Source organism: Oncorhynchus clarkii, chromosome 22, assembly GCF_045791955.1.
Source record: "Oncorhynchus clarkii lewisi isolate Uvic-CL-2024 chromosome 22, UVic_Ocla_1.0, whole genome shotgun sequence".
Lineage (NCBI taxonomy): Eukaryota > Metazoa > Chordata > Actinopteri > Salmoniformes > Salmonidae > Oncorhynchus > Oncorhynchus clarkii.
In genome coordinates this window covers 42519380-42540133 of record NC_092168.1, presented here as the reverse complement: position 1 = coordinate 42540133, position 20754 = coordinate 42519380, and the positions used below count along the sequence as shown (strand labels likewise).

The 20754-nt window shown below is 42.2% G+C and overlaps 1 protein-coding gene across 1 annotated transcript in view; it reads right to left on the bottom strand.

The window, feature by feature from the left end:
* LOC139380931 (contactin-associated protein-like 5) overlaps positions 1-20754 on the bottom strand; it is a 131699-nt gene that overhangs the window by 62917 nt on the left and 48028 nt on the right. Inside the window, exon 3 of the mRNA XM_071124100.1 lies at positions 16809-17002. Coding sequence (XP_070980201.1) covers positions 16809-17002 — 194 coding nt within the window. The remainder of the gene's footprint in view (positions 1-16808; positions 17003-20754) is intronic.

The window sequence follows — 20754 nt, the reverse complement described above, 5'->3', positions numbered from 1 at the left end:
TGATACAACAATGGAGACAATAAATTAAACACATTGATGCAGTAACCAAATATATGCACTACTACTATAACACAAGAAAAGCATCTTTCTTAGATTTACAAGAAGAACCTGATGAAGCCCATGTCTGGAACAAGAGTAACGGATGAAGCCCATGTCTGGAACAAGAGTAACGGATGAAGCCCATGTCTGGAGCAAGAGGAGCAGATGAAGCCCATGTCTGGAACAAGAGGAACGGATGAAGTCCATGTCTGGAACAAGAGGAGAGGTTAAAGCCCATGTCTGGAACAAGAGAAACGGATGAAGCCCATGTCTAGAACAAGAGGAGAGGTTGAAGTCCATGTCTGGAACAAGAGGAACGGATGAAACTCATGTCTGGAACAAGAGGAACGGATGAAGCCCATGTCTGGAACAAGAGGAACGGATGAAGCCCATGTCTGGAACAAGAGGAGAGGTTGAAGCCCATGTCTGGAACAAGAGAAACGGATGAAGCCCATGTCTGGAACAAGAGAAGAGGTTGAAGCCCATGTCTGGAACAAGAGGAACGGATGAAGCCCATGTCTGGAACAAGAGGAGAGGTTGAAGCCCATGTCTGGAACAAGAGAAACGGATTAAGCCCATGTCTGCAACAAGAGGAGAGGTTGAAGCCTATGTCTGGAACAAGAGGAACGGATGAAGCCCATGTCTGTTAAAAAGAGGGATAGATGAAGCCCATGGCTGGAACAAGACATGGAATACCCTATGAAGATATAACATTTCCTGTTGTCATAATATGAAAACTAGTAAGGTTACAAATATATATTATTCGGGGGAGTTACTTGCTCAGGCAGTAGGAAGCTCTCTCATCCATTTATATGTAGATGATACAGTCTTGTACTCAACTGGGCCCACCCCAGTTGTGTGTTACACGCTCTACAACAAGATTTCTCTGCCCTTAACCTTGTTCTGAACACCTCCAAAACAAAGCTCATATGGTTGGGTAAGAAGAATGCCCCTCTCCCCACAGGTGTGATTACTACCTCTGAGGGTTTTGTAGCTTGAGGTAGTCACGTCGTACAAGCACTTGGGAGAATGGCTAGACTGTACACTGTCCTTCTCTCAGCACATATCAAAGCTGCAGGCTAAAGTTAAATCTAGACTTGGTTTCCTCTATCGTAATCGCTCCTCTTTCACCCCAGCTGCCAAACTAACCCTGACTCAGATGACCATCCTACCCCTGCTAAATTATGGAGATGTAATATATTGATCAGCAGGTAAGGGTGCTTTCGAGCGGCTAGAGGTTATTTTCCATTCAGCCATCAGATTTGCCACCAATGCTCCTTATAGGACACATCACTGCACTCTATACTCCTTTGTCAACAGGTCATCTCTGTATACCCGTTGCAAGACCCACTGGTTGTTGTTATTTACAAAACCCTCTTAGGCCTCACTCCCCGCTATCTGAGATATCTACAGCAGCCCGCATCCTCCACATACAAAACCTGTTCTGCCAGTCACATTCTGTTTAAGGTCCCCAAAGAATACACCCTGGATCCCTTGTCTTTACAGTTCACTGCAGCTAGCGACTGGAACGATCTGAAACAAACACTCAAACTGGACAGTTTTATCTAAATCTCTTCATTCAAAGACTCAATCATGGACACACTTACTGACAGTTGTGGCTGCTTGCGTCATGTATTGTTGTCTCTACCTTCTTGCCCTTTATGCTGTTGTCTGTGAATTACATGGGCTTGCTCCTACCTATCTTTCTAATTTGGTCCTGCCGTACATACCTACATGCTACACGCTACGGTCACAAGACGCAGGCCTCCTAATTGTCCCTAGAATTTCTAAGCAAACAGCTGGAGGCAGGGCTTTCTCCAATAGAGCCCCATTTTGATGGAATCGTCTGCCTACCCATGTGAGAGACGCAGACTCGGTCTCAACCTTTAAGTCTTTACTGACTCCTCACTTCAGTGGGACATATGATTGAGTGTAGTCTGGCCCAGGAGTGTGAAGGTGAACGGAAAGTCTCTGGAGCAACGAACCACACTTGCTGTCTCTGCCTGGCCGGTTCCCCTCTCTCCACTGGGATTCTCTGCCTCTAACCCTATTACAGGGGCTGAGTCACTGGCTTACTGGTGCTCTTTCATGCCGTCCCTAGGAGGGGTGCGTCACTTGAGTGGGTTGAATCACTGATGTGATCTTCCTGTCTGGGTTGGCGCCCCCCCCCCCCTTGGGTTGTGCCGAAGCGGAGATCTTTGTGGACTATCCTCGGCCTTGTCTCAGGATGGTAAGTTGGTGGTTGAAGATGTCCCTCTAGTGGTGTGGGGCTATGCTTTGGCAAAGTGGGTGGGGTTATATACTTCCTTTTTGGCCCTGTCCGGGAGTATCATCAGATGGGGCCACAGTGTCTCCTGACCCCTCCTGTCTCAGCCTCCAGTATTCATGCTGCAGTAGTTTACGTGTCGGGGTCTAGGGTCAGTTTGTTATATCTGGAGTAATTCTAATTCTCTCTTTCTCTCTTTCTTTCTCTCTCTCGGAGGACCTGAGTCCTAGGACCATGCCTCAGAACTACCTGGCATGATGACTCCTTGCTGTCCCCATTCCACCTGGCCGTGCTGCTGCATCAGTTTCAACTGTTCTGCCTGCGGCTATGGAATCCTGACCTGTTCACCGGACGTGCTACCTACCTGTCCCAGACCTGCTATTTTCAACTCTCTAGAGACAGCAGTGATAGAGGTACTCTTACTGATCGGCTATGAAAAGCCAACTGACATTTACTCCTGAGGTGCTGACTTGCTGCACCCTCGACAACTACTGTGATTATTATTATTTGACCATGCTGGTCATTTATGAACATTTGAACATCTTGGCCATGTTCTGTTATAATCTCCACCCGGCACAGCCAGAAGAGGACTGGCCACCCCTCATAACCTGGTTCCTCTCTAGGTTTCTTCCTAGGTTTTGGCCTTTCTAGGGAGTTTTTCCTAGCCACCGTGCTTCTACACCTGCAATGCTTGCTGTTTGGGGTTTTAGGCTGGGTTTCTGTTGAACACTTTGAGATATCAGCTGATGTACGAAGGGCAATATAAATACATTTGATTTGATTTGATTTGTGTCCAACAACGTTTGTACCCTATTTTGTGGTGCTGCCATGTTGTGTTGCTACCATGCTGTGTTGTTATGTGTTGCTACCATGCTATGTTGTCATCTTAGGTCTCTCTTTATGTACTGTTGTGTTGCCCCTCTTTTCTTGATGTGTGTTTTGTCCTATATTTGTATTTAATGTATTTTTATTTTTATTACCTGCAGGAGGCCTTTTGCCATTTTGCCTTTTGCCTTAGGCTAACCAACGTAGCCAGGTGCACGGTGTTTCCTCCGACACATTGGTGCGGCTGGCTTCCCGGGTTGGAGGCCCGCTGTGTTAAGAAGCAGTGCGGCTTGGTTGGGTTGTGTTTCGGAGGACGCATGGCTTTCGACCTTCGTCTCTCCCGAGCCCGTACGGGAGTTGTAGCGATGAGACAAGATAGTAATTACTAACAATTGTATACCACGAAATTGGGGAGATTGGGGGGTAAAATAATAAAATGTTGACCTTGTCATAATTTGAAAACTAGTAGGTTACAAATACATACTATTCCTGGGAGTTACCGCTACCATAGTAATTTCAAGTCACTAGCTGCAGGCTGAAAGAAACATTCCATCATATACGTTGCATAGAAACCCAAATCCAACCATGTAGATAGATAGGTGTGTGTCATGTATGCTAGAATGGAGGTTTTAAAACGACAGCTGCATGTGCATTTTATCCAACACATATGGCATAGCATACTTTGCAATACAACATTCTTTAAAGGCAGTTGTACAATGTGCTCTGCAATAAGAGTTGGATTTCTAAACCAGACGGGTTCTCAAAAAACTTGCCCAATACCATAGTGGGCATGCATAATGTTGGATGCATTGGACTGTAAGATTATACAAAAATCAGTTGGGAAATTAATGTCTGAGTTTCAAATACAAAATCTTCAGTGAATGTGAGTATATTGGCAACTAGGTAGACTTCCCACTCCTAGCAAGAGGGTAGTGCTTGTCAAGCGGGAGCAAAGCGCCCTGTGTCCTGGTGTTGTTGCCGTTCATGCTCTCCCCATTTAGTATTACACTGTATATACAGTGGCTTGCGAAAGTATTCACCCCGCTTGGAATTTTCCTATTTTGTTGCCTTACAACCTGGAATTGAAATAGAGTTTTCAGGGGTTTGTATCATTTGATCTACACAACATGCCTACCACTTTGAAGATGCAAAATATTTTTCATTGTGAAACAGACAAGAAATAAGACAAAAAAAATTTAACTTGAGAGTGCATAACTATTCACCAAAGTCAATACTTTGTAGAGGCACCCTTTGCAGCAATTACAGTTGCAAGTCTCTTGGGATATGTCACTATAAGCTTAGCACATCTAGCCACTGGGATTTTTGCCCATTCTTCAAAGTAAACCTGCTCAAGCTCCTTCATGTTGGATGGGTTCCGCTGGTGTACAGCCACAGATTCTCAATTGGATTGAGGTCTGGGCTTTGACTAGGCCCTTCCAAGACATTTAAATGTTTCCCCTTAAACCACTCGAGTGTTGCTTTAGCAGTACACTTAGGGTCATTGTCCTGCTGGGAGGTGAACGTTCGTCCAAGACTCAAATCTCTGGAAGACTGACACGTTTCCCTCAAGAATTTCCCTGTATTTCCCTGTATTTAGCGCCATCCACCATTCCTTCAATGATGACCAGTTTACAGTCCCTGCCGATGATAAACACCCCCGCAGCATGATGCTGCCACCACCATGCTTCACTGTGGGATGTCGTTCTCGGGGTGATGAGAGGTGGTGGGTATGCGCCAGTGTTTTACTTGATGGCCAAAAAGCTCAATTTTAGTCTCATCTGACCAGAGTACCTACTTCCATATGTTTGGGGAGTCTCCCACATGACTTTTGGCAAACACCAAACTTTTTTGCTTATTTTTTAGTTTAAGCAATTACTTTTTCCTGGCCACTCTTCCGTAAAGCCCAGCTCTGTGGAGTGTATGGCTTAAAATGGTCCAATGGACAGATACGCCATTATCTGCTGTGGAGCTTTGTATAGTATTTGTATTTATTATGGATCCCCATCTTCCTGGGGTGCAGCAAAATTAAGGCAGTTAATACAATTTTAAAACATTACAATACATTCACAGGTTTCACAACACACTGTGTGCCCTTAGGCCCCTACTCCACCACTACCACATATCTACAGTTCTAAATCCATATGTATGTATAGTGCGTATGTTATTGTGTGTGTGTGTGTGTGTGTGTGTGTGTGTGTGTGTGTGTTTGTGTGTGTGTGTGTGTGTGTGTGTGTGTGTGTGTGTGTGTGTGTGTGTGTGTGTGCATGTGTCTGTGCCAATGTTTCTGTTGCTTCACAGTCCCCTCTGTTCCATAAGGTGTTTTTTTTATCTGTTTTTTATAATCAAATTTTACTGCTTGCGTCAGTTACTTGATGTGGAATAGAATTCCATGTAGTAATGGCTCTATGTAGTACTGCATGCCTACCATAGTCTGTTCTGGACTTGGGGACTGTGAAGAGACCTCTTGTGGCATGTCTTGTGGAGTATGCATGGGTGACCGAGCTGTGTGCCAGTAGTTTAGACAGACAGCTCGGTGCATTCAACATACCTCTCATGAATAAAAGTAGTGATGAAGTTAATCTCTCCTCCACTTTCAGACAGGAGAGATTGACATGCATATTATTAATATTAGCTCCCTGTGTACATCCAAGAGCCAGCCGTGCTGCCCTGTTCTGAGCCAATTGCAATACAGAAATACTCATTATAAAAATTCAGAAAAGATACAACTATTTTACATTGGTTTAAAGATGAACGTCTTGTGAATCCAACCACGGTGTCAGATTTCAAAAATGCTTTACGGCAAAAGCATACCTTACGATTATTTGAGAACATAGCCAAGCAGGCAAATCATTAAAAACAGTAACCAGCCAAGTAGAAGAGTTACACAAGTCAGAAATAAGTCTCTCTTTATATCCGAAAAACTCAGTTTTGTTCACGCATTTTCTTCGGTAATCCACAGGCTCAAACGAAGTCACAACAGGCAGACAAAAAAATACAAATTGTATCCGTAAAGTTCATTTAAACATGTCAAACGATGTTTATATTCAATTCTCAGGTTGTTTTTAGCATAAATGATCTATAATATTTCAACCGGACAATAACGTCGTCAATATAAAAGGTAAGCAAGAAAGGCACTCTCTCTGGTCGCGCGCATGAAAAAGCTCTGTGATACGGCAGGGTCCACTCATTCAGACTGCTCTTACTCCCTCATTTTTCAGATTACAAGCCTAAAACAATTTCTAAAGACTGTTTACATCTAGTGGAAGGCATAGGAACTGCAATTTGAGTCCAAAGTCAATGGATACTGTAATGGCATTGAATAGAAAACTACAACAACAACAAAAAATCCTACTACCTGAATGGATCTTTATCAGGTTTTCGCCTGCCAAATCAGTTCTGTTATACTCACAGACATTATTTTAACAGTTTTGGAAACTTTAGAGTGATTTCTATCCAACCTTACTAATTATATGCATATCCTATCTTCTGGGCCTGAGTAGAAAGCTGTTTAATTTGGGCATGCTTTTCATCTAAAATTCCAAATGCTGCCCCCTACCCTAGAGAAGTTAACCTCTTGGATCTCTAGGGGCGCTATTTCATTTTTGGATAAAAAACGTTCCCGTTTTAAGCGCAATATTTTGTCACGAAAAGATGCTCGACTATGCATATTATTGACCGTTTTGGAAAGAAAACGATTTTCATGAATAGTTAACGTTGCGTTATGGTAATGAGCTTAGGTCTATAAATAGAATCCCGGATCCGGGTTTGGTCGTCGCAACAGGTTAAGAAAGCAGAACATCACTTTATTATAGACAGACTTCTCCCCATCTCAACTACTACTGCATCAATATGTTTTGACCATGACAGTTTACAATCTAGTGTTACTCCAAGCAGTTTAGTCATCTCAAATTTCCACATGATTTATTACAAGATTTAGTTGAGGTACCGGGTTTAGTGAGTGTTTTGTTACAAATACAATGCTTTTAGCTTTAGAAATATTTAGGGCTAACGTATTCCTGCCACCCACTTTCAAACTATTTGTTGAGTGTTGCAGTCATTTCACTCACTGTAGTAGCTGACGTGTATAGTGTTGAGTCATCGGCATACATAGAAACTCTGATTTACTCAAAGTAAGTGGCATGTTGTTAGTAAAAATTGAAAAAAGCAAGGGGCCTAAACAGCTACCCTGGGAAATTCCTGATTCTAAATGGATTATATTTGATAGGGTTCCATTAAAGAACACCCTCTGTGTTCTGTTAGACAAGTAACTCTTTATCCACATTATAGCAGGTGGTGTAAAGCCATAACACATAAGTTCTTCCAGCAGCAGATTATGATCAATAATGTCAAAAGCTGCACTGAAGTCTAACAAGACAGCCCCCACAATCATTTTATCATAAATTTCTCTCAGCCAATAATCAGTCATTTGTGTAAGTGCTGTGCTTGTTGAGTGTCCTTCCCTATAAGCTTGCTGAAATTCTGTTGTCAAAATGTTTACTTTAAAATAGCATTGTATCTGGTCAAACACAATTTTTTCCAGAAGTTTACTAAGGGTTGATACGTCGGCTATTTGAGCCAGTAAAGGGGGCTTTACTATTCTTGGGTAGTGGAATGACTTTAGCTTTCCTCCAGGCCTGAAGGCACACGCTCTCTTAAATGTGAAGATGTGGCAAATAGGAGTGGCAATATCGTCTGCTTTTATCCTCAGTAATTTTCCATCTAGATTGTCAGACCCTGGCGGCTTGTCATTTTGATTAGACAACAATGATTTTTTTCACCTCTTCCACACTGACTTTACGGAATTCAAAAGTACAATGCTTGTCTTTCATAATTTGATCCGATATATTTGGATGTGTAGTGTCAGCATTTGATGCTGGCATGTCATCCCTAAGTTTGCTTATCTGAAAAAGTTATTAAAGTAGTCTGCAATATCAGTGGGCTTTGTGATGACTGAGCCATCTGATTCACTTCAATGGAGGAGTTGTCTTTTTTCCCCAGAATTTCATTTAAGGTCCCCCAAAGCTTTTTACTATCATTCTTAATGTAATTTATCTTTGTTTCATAGTGTAGTTACTTTTTATTTTTATTTAGTTTAGTCACATGATTTCTTAATTTGCAGCACATTTGCCAAACAGAAAAAAACTAACTGCCAGACTTAATTGCCATACTGTTTGCCTAATCCCTCTCAACCATACAATTTTTAAATTCCTCATCAATCCAAGGGGATTTAACAGTTTGTACAGTCATTTTCTTAATGGTTGAGTGTATATTAGTTACTGGAATAAGTAGTTTCATAAATGTGTCAAGTGCAATGTCTGGTTTCTCATCATTACACACCACAGAACAGCAAATGATCTTTACATCATCAACACATGAATCACGACAACACTTCTTGTACCTCTTGTACACTATATTAGGCCCAGACTTTGGAACTTTGGTTTTCCTAGATATGGATACTATATCGTGATCACTACATCCTATGGATTTGGATACTGCATTAGTATTCCCCGCATATTATCCAGATACTGACTGTTAGCACTTGGTGGTCTATAGCAGCTTCCCACAGGAACGGGCTTTAGGTGAGGCAGATGAACCTGTAGCCATATTATTTCAACAGTATTTAACATTAGATCATCTCTGTAACGGTATTCGTCGTCGGAAGAAGAGGAATTTGGACCAAAGTGCAGCGTGGTAAGTCTTCATGCTTGTTTTATTAAAACTGAACACTATAACAAAAATAAACTAGAGAATAACCGAAACAGTCCTGTAAAGTGAAAACACTAAACAGAAATTAACTACCCACAAAAACCATGAGGGAAAAGATAACTAAGTATGGTTCCCAATCAGAGACAACGATAGACAGCTGTCCCTGATTGAGAAACATACCCGGCCAAAACAAAGAAATACAAAAACATAGAAAAAGGAACATAGAATACCCACCCAAATCACACCCTGACCAAACCAAAATAGAGACATAAAAAGCTCTAAGGTCAGGGAGTGACAATCTCTAAGCTTTACAGGAATGTGGTTCTGAATATAGGCCGCAACACCGCCACCGTTGGCATTTCTTTTTTTTTTTTTTTTTTTTTGGCATTTCATTTTTGTGAACCAGGAAGTGGGTATGTTTCTGTGGTCTTATTGCCAGGACCGGCCAGGGGAGTGGGTGAGATACATCCCCTGGGCCGAAATGGCCCAGAACTCACTACGCGACTCCTCTACTAATGTGTCCCCCTTTCAGTGTGTGTTGGGGTACCAGCCAGTCCTGGCACCATGGCATCCAAGCCAGACCGAGGCTCCTGCGGAGGAGGAATGGGTGCAGCGCTCCAAGGAGACCTGGAGGGCCGTCCAGCTAGTGGACGGCAGAAAAGGAGTGCTGACCCCCACCGCAGTGAGGCCCCCGTGTTTGTACCGGGGGAAAGGGTCTGGCTCCCGACCCGAAACTTGCCCCTCCGCTTGCCCTGCCGGAAGCTGGGGCTGCAGTGTGTAGGGCCCTTCAAAGTCCTGAGGAGAATAAACGAGGTGTTTTATCGATTACAACTCCCTTCCTATTATCGTATTAACCCCTCGTTTCATGTGTCTCTCCTCAGGCTGGTGGTAGCTGGTCCCCTGCAGGACAGTAAGGTGCCGGAGGTCCCTCCTCCCCCTCTGGACATCGAGGGGTCCTTGGCGTACACGATACGGGCCATTCTGGACTCGAGACGCCGGGTGAGGGGCCTGCAGTACCTCGTGGACTGAGAGGGGAGGTGCTGGGTACCGGTGGGGGACATTTTGGATCCGTCAATGTTGAGGGATTTCCATCGCCTCCATCCGGATTGCCCTTCGCCTCGTCCTCCGGGTCGACCTCGAGGCCGGTGTCAGCACGCTGCTGGAGCCGTGCATCAGGGGGGGGGGGGGGGTACTGTCACAACTCCGACCGAAGGTGGCTCCCCTTCGGGTGGCGCTTGGCGGTCGTTGTTGCCGGCCTACTAGCTGCCACTGATTCTTTCCTCCCCCTCCTTATGTGTTTATTGTTTACACCTGTTTTGAGTTTGTTGTAATTAGTTGGGCTTTATTAGTCAGCCGGCCCGCCCGTTTCTTTGTGCGGGATTAATTATTGTAATCTTTGTGTTTGGTGCAGACGAACGTGTTGGTCTATGTTCGTGGAGTTCGCTGGACAGTTTTCGTCCCCCAAGTCTGGGGCATTTGTTTTGAGCACCCAGTGTTTCGTGGGGTGGCCGTTGTTCACCGTGTGTGCATTAATAGAGCACTATATTGAACTATCTGTTTCCTGCGCCTGACTTCCCACTCACGACACCCAGAATGTTACAATTGTTGTAATTTTATAACAGGTGCTGATCAGCAGAAATAAGGGAGTACTAACTAACTCTCATAGTTGTAGATGTGAGTTTCTCTTTTAAACAATCGCCTGGCTTTGTACACAGGTAATAGCTAACATTCGCCCGAGCAAGCGAGCTACAATCAAAAAGCCTGTGTTTGTTCTGTTATTCATCTGGGGGATGTGATCAATCCATTTATTACAGGGGGACAAAGATCATACATCATTTTTGGAGAAATGTCCTCTGGTCTGACGAAACAAAAATATAACTGCTTGGCCATAATGACCATCGTTATGTTTGGAGGAAAAAGGGGGATGCTTGCAAGCTGAGGAACACCATCCCATCCGTGAAGCATGGGGGTGGCAGCATCATGTTGTGGGGGTGCTTTGCTGCAGGAGGGACTGGTGCACTTCACAAAATAGATGGCATCATGAGGCAAGAAAATTATGTGGATATATTGAAGCAACATCTCAGGACATCTGTCAGGAAGTTAAAGCTTGGTCGCAAATGGGTCATGCAAATGGACAATGACCCCAAGCATACTTTCAAAGTTGTGGCAAAATGGCTTTAGGACAACAAAGTCAAGGTATTCGCGTAGCTATCACAAAGCCCTTACCTCAATCCTATCATAAATTTGTGGGCAGAACTGAAGAAGTGTGTGCGAGCAAGGAGGTCTACAAACCAGACTCAGTTACACCAGTTCTGTCAGGAGTGTGTTTGACCCAAGTTAATGGGAATGCTACCAAATACTAATTGAGCGTATGTAAACTTCTGACCCACTGGGAATGTGATGAAATAAATAATTCCCTCTACTATTATTCTGATTTTTCAGATTCTTAAAATAAAGTGGTGATCCTAACTGACCTAAGACAGGGAAATTTTGACTTGGATTAAATGTCAGGAATTGTGAAAAACTGAGTTTCAATGTATTTGGTTAAGGTGTATGTAAACTTCCTACTTCAACTGTAGGTTTTGTATGTCATAGTGGAGACGCAAGACTTGCAACCTTGGCTATACCCAGTAGATACTATTATGGGCCTATACCCTTCACATACTAATGGAGTCAGATAGTGAATCATATTGGGGTCATAGACATTCCACATTGACCATTAGACCATGCTCTTAAGCTAACCAATTTCCACATGGTAATAGACTACATATTGAATGGCCTGTGGGCTGCTCAAGCCTGCATGTAATGGAAGACTAGAGTAGCTGGAAATAAGGGATGAACAGAAGTAGAGGGAGCTTGTGTTCTGATGTATATGGTCATGTGTTCAATCAGGGGTAATGAGAGCCTGCGAGCAGCACTCGGCACTAATAGGTTTGTTAGTCTGTTTATCGTCGCACTTTAAACCAAATATAACTTATGAATGCTTAATGAAACCTTTCATAAGGCCTCAATGAATGCTTAACAAATCTCCTATTACATAATATGTTACCTGTTAATCAAGGTTCAAAACAAATGTGTGACCTAAACTGTGAGATAAAAGATGGCTTTTAAGAAGCGTAGGTTTTAACTAAGCACAACCTTTTTACGTCTTTATTTCCTCCACATTTGTATGCAACAACGACAATGGTGCAGCTGTTCTGGCCTCTCAGCGTCTTTGATCCTGGATACCTGGTGACAATTACCAGCAGCATGTCAATGAATACCATTCTCCCAAAAAAATGTGCCCTGTCTGATTCACAGGAGAGAATAAAAGTTTCTGAAAAGTGCCGTGTGCCCGAGATCAAAAGAATCAGTGACACCTTTCATGGAGAATAAAGAGCGGGTTGAACCTCGGAAACCTTTACAGCACCATGGTTTGAATGAGAGTGACATTCACCTCATCTTTATTAAGGGCAAAGTCTCTCGGAGAACGGAAGAACAAACCTCATGAGATTTACTGGTGGAATAAAGGTTCAATGAAAAATAAATGTTAAATGTTACGGTTATCAGCACTTTTAGAACTTTATAGTACATAATATAATTGATGTCGCATTAACCCTTTCAAACATGCCCAGTAGGCAGAATTAGCCTGTGACCTATGCTACAAGGTTAGCATTTAGAAACAAAGTGAATAATTTCTAATCTCAATGTCAAATAGATTAACACAGTGCCTCCTTCTCTGTGGCCGACATGAGTAAGACATTTAAATAGTTGCCTGGAGTGTTTAACAACATATTCTATCGCTCCCTATCCCAGACCGCTGTCCTAACATGCTTCAAGATGTCCACCATTGTTCCTTTACCCAAAAAGGTAACTGAACTAAATGACTATTGCCACGGAGCACTCACTTCTGTCATCATGAAGTGCTTTGAGAAACTAGTCAAGGATCATATCACCTCTGCCTTACCTGACACCATAGACACACTTACATTTGCTTACCTCCCCAATAGATCCACAGACGATGCAATCACCATCGCACTGCACACTGCCCTATCCCATCTGGACAAGAGGAACACCTATGTAAGAATGCTGTTCATTGACTATAGCTCAGCATTCAACACCATAGTACCCTCCAAGCTCATAATCAAGCTCGAAGCCCTTGGTCTAATCCCCACCTTGTGTAACTGGGTCCTGGACTTCCTGACGGGCTACCCCCAGGTGGTGAAGGTAGGAAACAACACCTCCACTTCACTGATCCTCAACACTGATGTCCCACAAGGATGCGTGCTCAGCCCCCTCCTGTACTCACTGTTCACCCATGACTGTGTGTCCACGCATGCCTCCAACTCAATAATCAAGTTTGCAGATGAAACAACAGTTGTAGGCCTGATTACCAACAATGATGAGACAGCCTAGAGGGAGGAGGTAAGGGCCCTGGGAGTGTGGTGTCAGGTAAAATACCACTCACCTAATGTCAACAAAACAAAGAAGCTGATCGTGGACATCAGGAAACAGCAGAGGGAGCACCACCCTATCCACATCGACGGGACCGCAGTGGAGAAAGTGGAAAGCTTTCTCCACTGCGGTTCCTCAGCATACACATCACTGACAAACTGAAATGGTCCACCCACACAGACAGTGTGGTGAAGAAGATGCAACAGCGCCTCTTCAACCTCAGGAGACTGAAGAAATTTGGCTTGGCACCTAAAACCCTCAAAAACTTTTACAGATGCACAATTGAGAGCATCCTGTCAGGCTGTATCACCGCCTGGTATGGCAAATTTTACAGATTTCATAACCGTCAAACAATTACGATGGAACTTTTGTTGCAGAAATGTAGTTTGTTTTGTTAGAACAATTTCATTTTCAGCTGCTTTGTATGTAATGGCTGACCAAAAATACCAATCATTACCCTGATCTATTTGTTTAATAAGAGTTAGAAACATATGATGCGCTCTCCAAGTTAAAGATTTTAATTTTATTAACAAGGCTATTATTGTGAAATTATTGTGGCAATTTTCTTGGCCAAAGCAAGTTTAACGTTCTATCCCTGTCTTTGAATGTCAATACTTTTATGAGACACAAAGTACACGCATTCCCTCCTAGCAAAGTACATCTGAGAATAGACTATGGCACTATGCTCTTGAAAACTATCATTGAGATGACAACTTATGATGCATTAAAGTGTCTAAAATGCATTTCTTTGGGGAGAAGATATGCAGCAACAGTAATAATTGTGTACTGATGAACACTCTATTATGATTCCTCATATCTTACCACTATGAGGAATCAAGGATCACCTGCCATTAACCCTCTAGCACTTAGCCATCCCGGATCCGGGATCGTGAATACAGCCTCAAGCTCATTACCATAACGCAACGTTAACTATTCATGAAAATCGCAAATGAAATGAAATAAATATGCTAGCTCTCAAGCTTAGCCTTTTGTTAACAACACTGTCATCTCAGATTTTCAAAATATGCTTCTCAACCATAGGAAAACAATCATTTGTGTAACAGTAGCTAGCTAGAGTAGCATTTAGCGTTAGCGTTAGCGTTAGCATTCAGCAGGCAACATTTTCACAAAAAACAGAAAAGCATTCAAATAAAATAATTTACCTTTGAAGAACTTCAGATGTTTTCAATGAGGAGACTCTGTTAGATAGCAAATGTTCAGTTTTTCCTGAAAGATTATTTGTTTAGGAGAAATCGCTCCGTTTGGTGCGTCACGTTTGGCTACCAAAAAAAAACGAAAATCCAGCAATCAAATCGCAGAACTTTTTTCCAAATTAACTCCATAATATCGACTGAAACATGGCAAAGGTTGTTTAGAACCAATCCTCAAGGTGTTTTTCACATATCTCTTCGATGATATATCGTTCGTGGAAGTGTGCTTTCTCTCCTGAATCCCAGGAGAAAATGCCTGCACCTGAAGATTACGCACCAATTTAGACAAAGGACACCGGGCGGACACCTGGAAAATGTAGTCTCTTATGGCCAGTCTTCCAATGATATGCCTACAAATACGTCACAATGCTGCAGACATCTTGAAGAAACGACAGAAAGGGCAGGCTCGTTCGTGGTGCATTCACAGCCATATAAGGAGACAATGGAAAACAGAGCTTCAGAAATTCTGCTCATTTCCTGTTTGAAGTTTCATCTTGGTTTCGCCTGTAGCATGAGTTCTGTTGCACTAACAGATAATATCTTTGCAGTTTTGGAAACGTCAGACTGTTTTCCTTCCAAAGCTGTCAATTATATGCATAGTCGAGCATATTTTCGTGACAAAATATTGCGCTTAAAACGGGCACGTTTTTTTATCCAATAATGAAATAGCGCCCCCATAGACTCAACTGGTTGTAAGTGACAAAAGCTAGGAGATGAAAATAGATTATCCACTGGACACAGACGTCAGTTCAACGTCTAGTTTTGATTTACATTTGGTTGAGTTGTGAACTCAAGGTGAAATCAACAAAAAACCTCACCATGTCATTGGATTTAGGTTAAAGTTTGGGTGAATTTTTTTTAAACAATACATTAATTACTTTTTGCAAATCGAATCAGTTTTCCACATTGATTCAACATAATCACAGATGTTTTTTGGTCGAAATGACATGGAAACAATGACATTGATTCAACAATTTTGTGCCCAGGGGGATGGGTGTGGAGTGATATGTGTCCATGTCAGCTCCATAAGAGCCCCAAGCTGGCTTGTCAGCACAGTTATGTCCACTACTCTGAATCTAATGGCTCCTACACCTCTCACACAAACAACAATAGTGCAAGGTTTATGTCTGCTTGGATACAAGTGACAGCACCTAATAGAAAGGTCACTGGAATTGCTGTGGCATCCCCTGCAACACCTCAATGACCAGAAACAGAAGTGTTGTTGGCCTATGGTTGGGCCCTAGCCTATATGACTACTACGTGAGTATCAGGTAGGCTCAGAATGACTGTACCGGGAAAATAAAAGGAGTAGTCGGGCTAAACTCTTTCACCCATCTGTTTCTGAGAGTGTGAGTAATGAAAAGTTCACACCTCCAGGGTGAGACATGGCATCCATTTTGATGAGGCAATAAAGGGACTTGATAAGTAAATCAATCTTTCCTCCTCCAGAGTGTGACTTTTCAATGACACTGCATCTGTGGGGGGAAAATGGACAGAGAGCCAACTGCACCATATCTGAATCGTGTGTGGACATGAATAACATTATTATTCCACAACCTGGAATGGTGTGATAGAGGAACATGTGTTTAGGCCTGTCCAGGGGGTTGTAGTTGCCTGAAGAGTTGCAACATGCAGTATTGTTTGTCCAGGGGGTTGTAGTTGCCTGAAGAGTTGCAACATGCAGTATTGTTTGTCCAGGGGGTTGTAGTTGCCTGAAGAGTTGCAACATGCAGTATTGTTTGTCCAGGGGGTTGTAGTTGCCTGAAGAGTTGTATGTGCATCTGCAAAAGCCATCCTTTGTTATGATTTTAAACCACAGGAACAAAAACAAGTCTAGAAACCTTGATAACCGTTTGTCTGTCCCTCATGGCAATACTAAACAGAAGTAAAGACTTGAAAGAGTGGATTAAAACTTCCTTTTATCCGGCAGAAGGAAGATATAGAGCTCAGATGCTGAGTCACACGGTTCTTATCCAGAAGTGGTATTTAGAAGTGCCATCTATTCTTCCATACGTTCAGTCTGATTCAAATCTACTTCAGTAAACCCAAACATTTCTGTCAGCATGTGCCTCTGAGTTGACAGGTAGAAGGCAAACTAGCTAGCTACGTATATCCCCAAGGATGTCTGTCGTTACTGTCAGATATAACGCTTCTTCGGAGCGTTGTCATGAGGAGGACAGTTGTCATGAGGAATGCCAGTTATAGAATTGAAGCTCTCGCATAGAAATGAACAAGCTTGGCAAAGTTAACAGCCTGAATTTTTTTAAAGGATTAAAATAGAGAACAGAGTCTTGTACAGTAAATAAATCATCAACGAGGAGACTCACCCCCACCCCGTCCTCCTGTCGGTACTGCTTCCAGGCTCGGCCTGTGTCACTGAACAGGAGCAGGTAGCCGCTGACCCAGTCTGAGCCTCCGTAGCGCCCCTGTGTGGCGACGGCCGTCACCTCCATCCTGTCCCTGAGGTCCAGCTGCAGCCAAGGCTGTCTGTCTGTCACCTGGGGAGACCAGCCTCCCGCTCCTCGGGAGACCAGAGAGAGAAAACAGCTCAGAACAGGAAGGTGCAGAAAGTGACCTAGCATGTGACACAGCAGGAGTAGAACACACACACACACACACACACACACACACAAGCAGATGCGTAGTCCAGACAGCTAGCGCCAGTGCAAAATATTATTTTCCTTAAAACTCCAGCCCTGTCACCAGATACAATCCCACTCTCTCGCACACATTCGATATTCTCTGAATCGGTCACTGTGGCAGTTATAATGACTACAGAGGTGTGAGTCTGCTTTGTCAGACAGGAATGATAAGGCATTATTCAGCTGGGCATTTTGGATTAATTAATTCAGACTCCCTGGCTGTACTCTACTATAGGTTAGAATGATCTAAACCCTGTTTAAAAGCAAATACAATTTAATTTGATTTGATTTAATGTAGCCTTATTGGAGGTGATTTGGACAGTGCACTGTAAAAGGGTTACTGTCAATTCAACAGTAGCTTACAGAGAGCTCAGTGGTACAAGTACAATTCTGTATTTAATATTACAGAACACCTGCTGTAATATGAATACGGTATCAAAGCAAGTACTGTATAATGACACACAGTACAATATTGTAAAATGTACTGTGTTATGCTGTAAAAAATTAATTGCTGCCATAATCAGAATGAATGAATAAATGATTACATGAAATTCATTGGCGGGAAGCGGTTTGTATTTCACAGTATTTTACTGTAATTACAAGGGCTTGGTCCAAGCAGATTGGCTGCTGGGTAAAGTGTTTACACATTACAGCATATTAATTCATATTTGGTGTATTATATATTTTGCACTTCTAGAGGCCTTAACAAAGGCTTCCAAACTGGCAGTGACAATAGGGCAAAACAGACCAAAAGGAAATGGCAAAATGTTGAACCATTTCAGGTTTAAGACTTGCTGCCTCTCCAATCTGTCCCCTATACAATTTAAATTGAAATAACCACATTGACTGGACTTCGCTAAACACCCGCAGATCTCTACATTACTCCCATTTAGTTCACAAAGCCCTTCTTCATAAACATCCATCTTATCTAACTTTGCTGTTGAATTTTTTTTATATATTTTTTTATTTTTACCTTTGTTTAACTAGGCAGGTCAGTTAAGAACAAATTCTTATTTACAATGACAGCCTAGGAACAGCGGGTTAACTGCCTTGTTCAGGGGCAGAACGACACATTTTTAGCTTGTCAGCCAAGGGATTTGATCTTGCAAACTTTTAGGTACTGACCCAACGCTCTATCCGCTAGGCTACCTGCTGCCCCACTATGTCACGGCCTGGCCATAGAGAGGCTTTTTATTCTCTATTTTGGTTAGGCCAGGGTGTGACTAGGGTGGGCGTTCTATGTTCTTTTTTCTATGTTTTTGTATTTCTTTGTTTTGGCCGGGTGTGGTTCTCAATCTGGGACAGCTGTCTGTCGTTGTCTCTGATTGAGAACCATACTTAGGCTGCCTGTTTTCCCACTATGGGTTGTGGGTAGTTGTTTTCCATTTCAGTGTTTGCGCCATACGGGACTGATTTGGTTTGAATTAATTCTCTTGTTCTTTTGTATATAGTGTTCAGTTAATTAAAGGCAATATCAACACGTGCTGCGCTTTGGTCTACTCCTTCTTCCTCAGACGAAGAGGATCGTTACACACTATATAGACATCTGAGTTGTCTAACCCATTCACAGGTTTGAACTCTTGAGGTCCCTAGGGTCTCCACAAAGCTAAAGGTCAATCTGCTTTTGTTTTTGTGCACCGTATTGCTGGAACACAATTCAAAATACATTTAATCTTGAAGTTCTGGTGCCGTTCCGGCAATTTTTAAAGTATTGTTTGAGGACTTATTTGTGGAGGAATGTAACTGTTTTTCAGGATGATTTGTGATGTTTTATTTATGCTTCCCATAAATTAATGTGTGTGTGTATGTATACAGTAGTGTCTGTATAATGTGTCTACATTGTATTATACAGGGTGAATTTGGAAAAGAGACCTAGGTCTCATGTCTTTCCGTAAAAAAAAAAAATATATATATATATATTAGGCACTTCTGCAAAATCCCTTCTAAATTGGAAATCTAGTAACTATAAGACTCTCAAGACTGGTTGGTTCTAGAGGTTTCGCGGGTCTCCTCTGAGTTAGGGAAGACTGCCTTAAGTTACTGTGCCCCTCATTCTTGGAATGACCTACAGGTCACTATAAAACTTGATTCTTAAGCCTCATAAGGTAAATTTAGCACTGATTAAAAAATGTGACCATTGAAAACTGCACGTTTTGATTTATTGTATTTGTTTTTACTGCGCTTTTAAATGTAACACTATGAAATTCTAACTAATTTTGTAAGGATCATTGTTGTTTACATTAGATATGTTTTCAGAGAAACATTGGAAATTAAACTGGTTAAATAAAGGTTCCTAAAACGTATTAACAAACTAAAATGTACAATGTGCTGCAGTAAATTGTTTTACTGTTGATAATACCAAAAACGTGTGTGTATAAATGCCAGTTTTCCGTTACAGTGTGGTATAAGGCTATGCCTTATATCAGTCTTGGTAGTGCGCTAGACTGATCCTTCTAGACGGATCTGAACTAATTTGAGTTTTTCTTTCTTGTCTTTCTGGTAGTGAACCATTAATGGCTTCAATACTGTAGGTCTTCCTTGGAAAAACGGAGGTAAACATGAAACCAAAACAACTAACAATAGGCTTTGAACCTAGCCTGATATTGGTATTCAGCATTCTGTTACACGCAGTGTCGTTACTCTTAAATATGAACAGTCTTGATAACCCTTAGCTTGCAAACCTCCCAGATAAACTAACAGAGAAACAGACACGCTAGCAGAGAATGAGTAGTCTGTCATTGAGATGCATATATACTGGTATGTTTTGTCCTAAGCTTGAAATTACTTTTCTTTTTTAACTCTCCATTTAAGCTATGCATTTCCAGTATATGGGAAGCTTGTCGAAGCGTTAGGTGAGAAGTAGATCTAATGTATTTTGGTGATAGAAACCACCCCACTATTTTGTTTGTGTGTCTGTCCATTGAATTTCTAATTTAATTTCAAGATTTACTGAGGGAAACACATTGCCCAGTCCATCTCCATCATATATAGCACTGTTATGAATTCAGTGGCTAAGATTCCACAGGGGGTGGAGATATTGTAAAGTATGGTGTGTTTTTTTTAAAGATGAGTTTAATCCCCACAGCTACTCAGTCGTTGAGCGGAAGAAGACAGGTTAGCTCTGGCAGAAAGGTTCATTACTCAGCTGCTGAAGGCTGGTACACACCACCATGGGAGCAGATGAGTGCAGCATATCAAACCAGAGTCTGAGCAACAGAGGAAGCATCGTTTATGGTTGTTACAGACACACGTAGGGGGGTTTGGCCGTGGCTAAAAATAACCCAGGGTACAGTCAGCGTTTGATGGACAGGGTGTGAAAAATATATGTGCATATCTGCTACCCTGGAAGATCTGTGGTTGTTATATTTTTATAAGTATGTAAAAGGCCATACAGTGAAGAGCAGTTTAGAAGGCAGGCATGAATGTGCACTTCCAGCAACTCTACGTTGTTGCCACATTGACTACGAACCAGACTGAGGAGTATGGATTACATGGGACAATTAGGTTGGCCTTTGAGTTGATCAATACTTTGACACGTTTTAATTTACACAAGTGAGAGCCACTGATGTTTAGTGATCAGACGCAGGTAGCTGACTCTAAATGAAACAGCTGACAATTAATCTAACTGCTC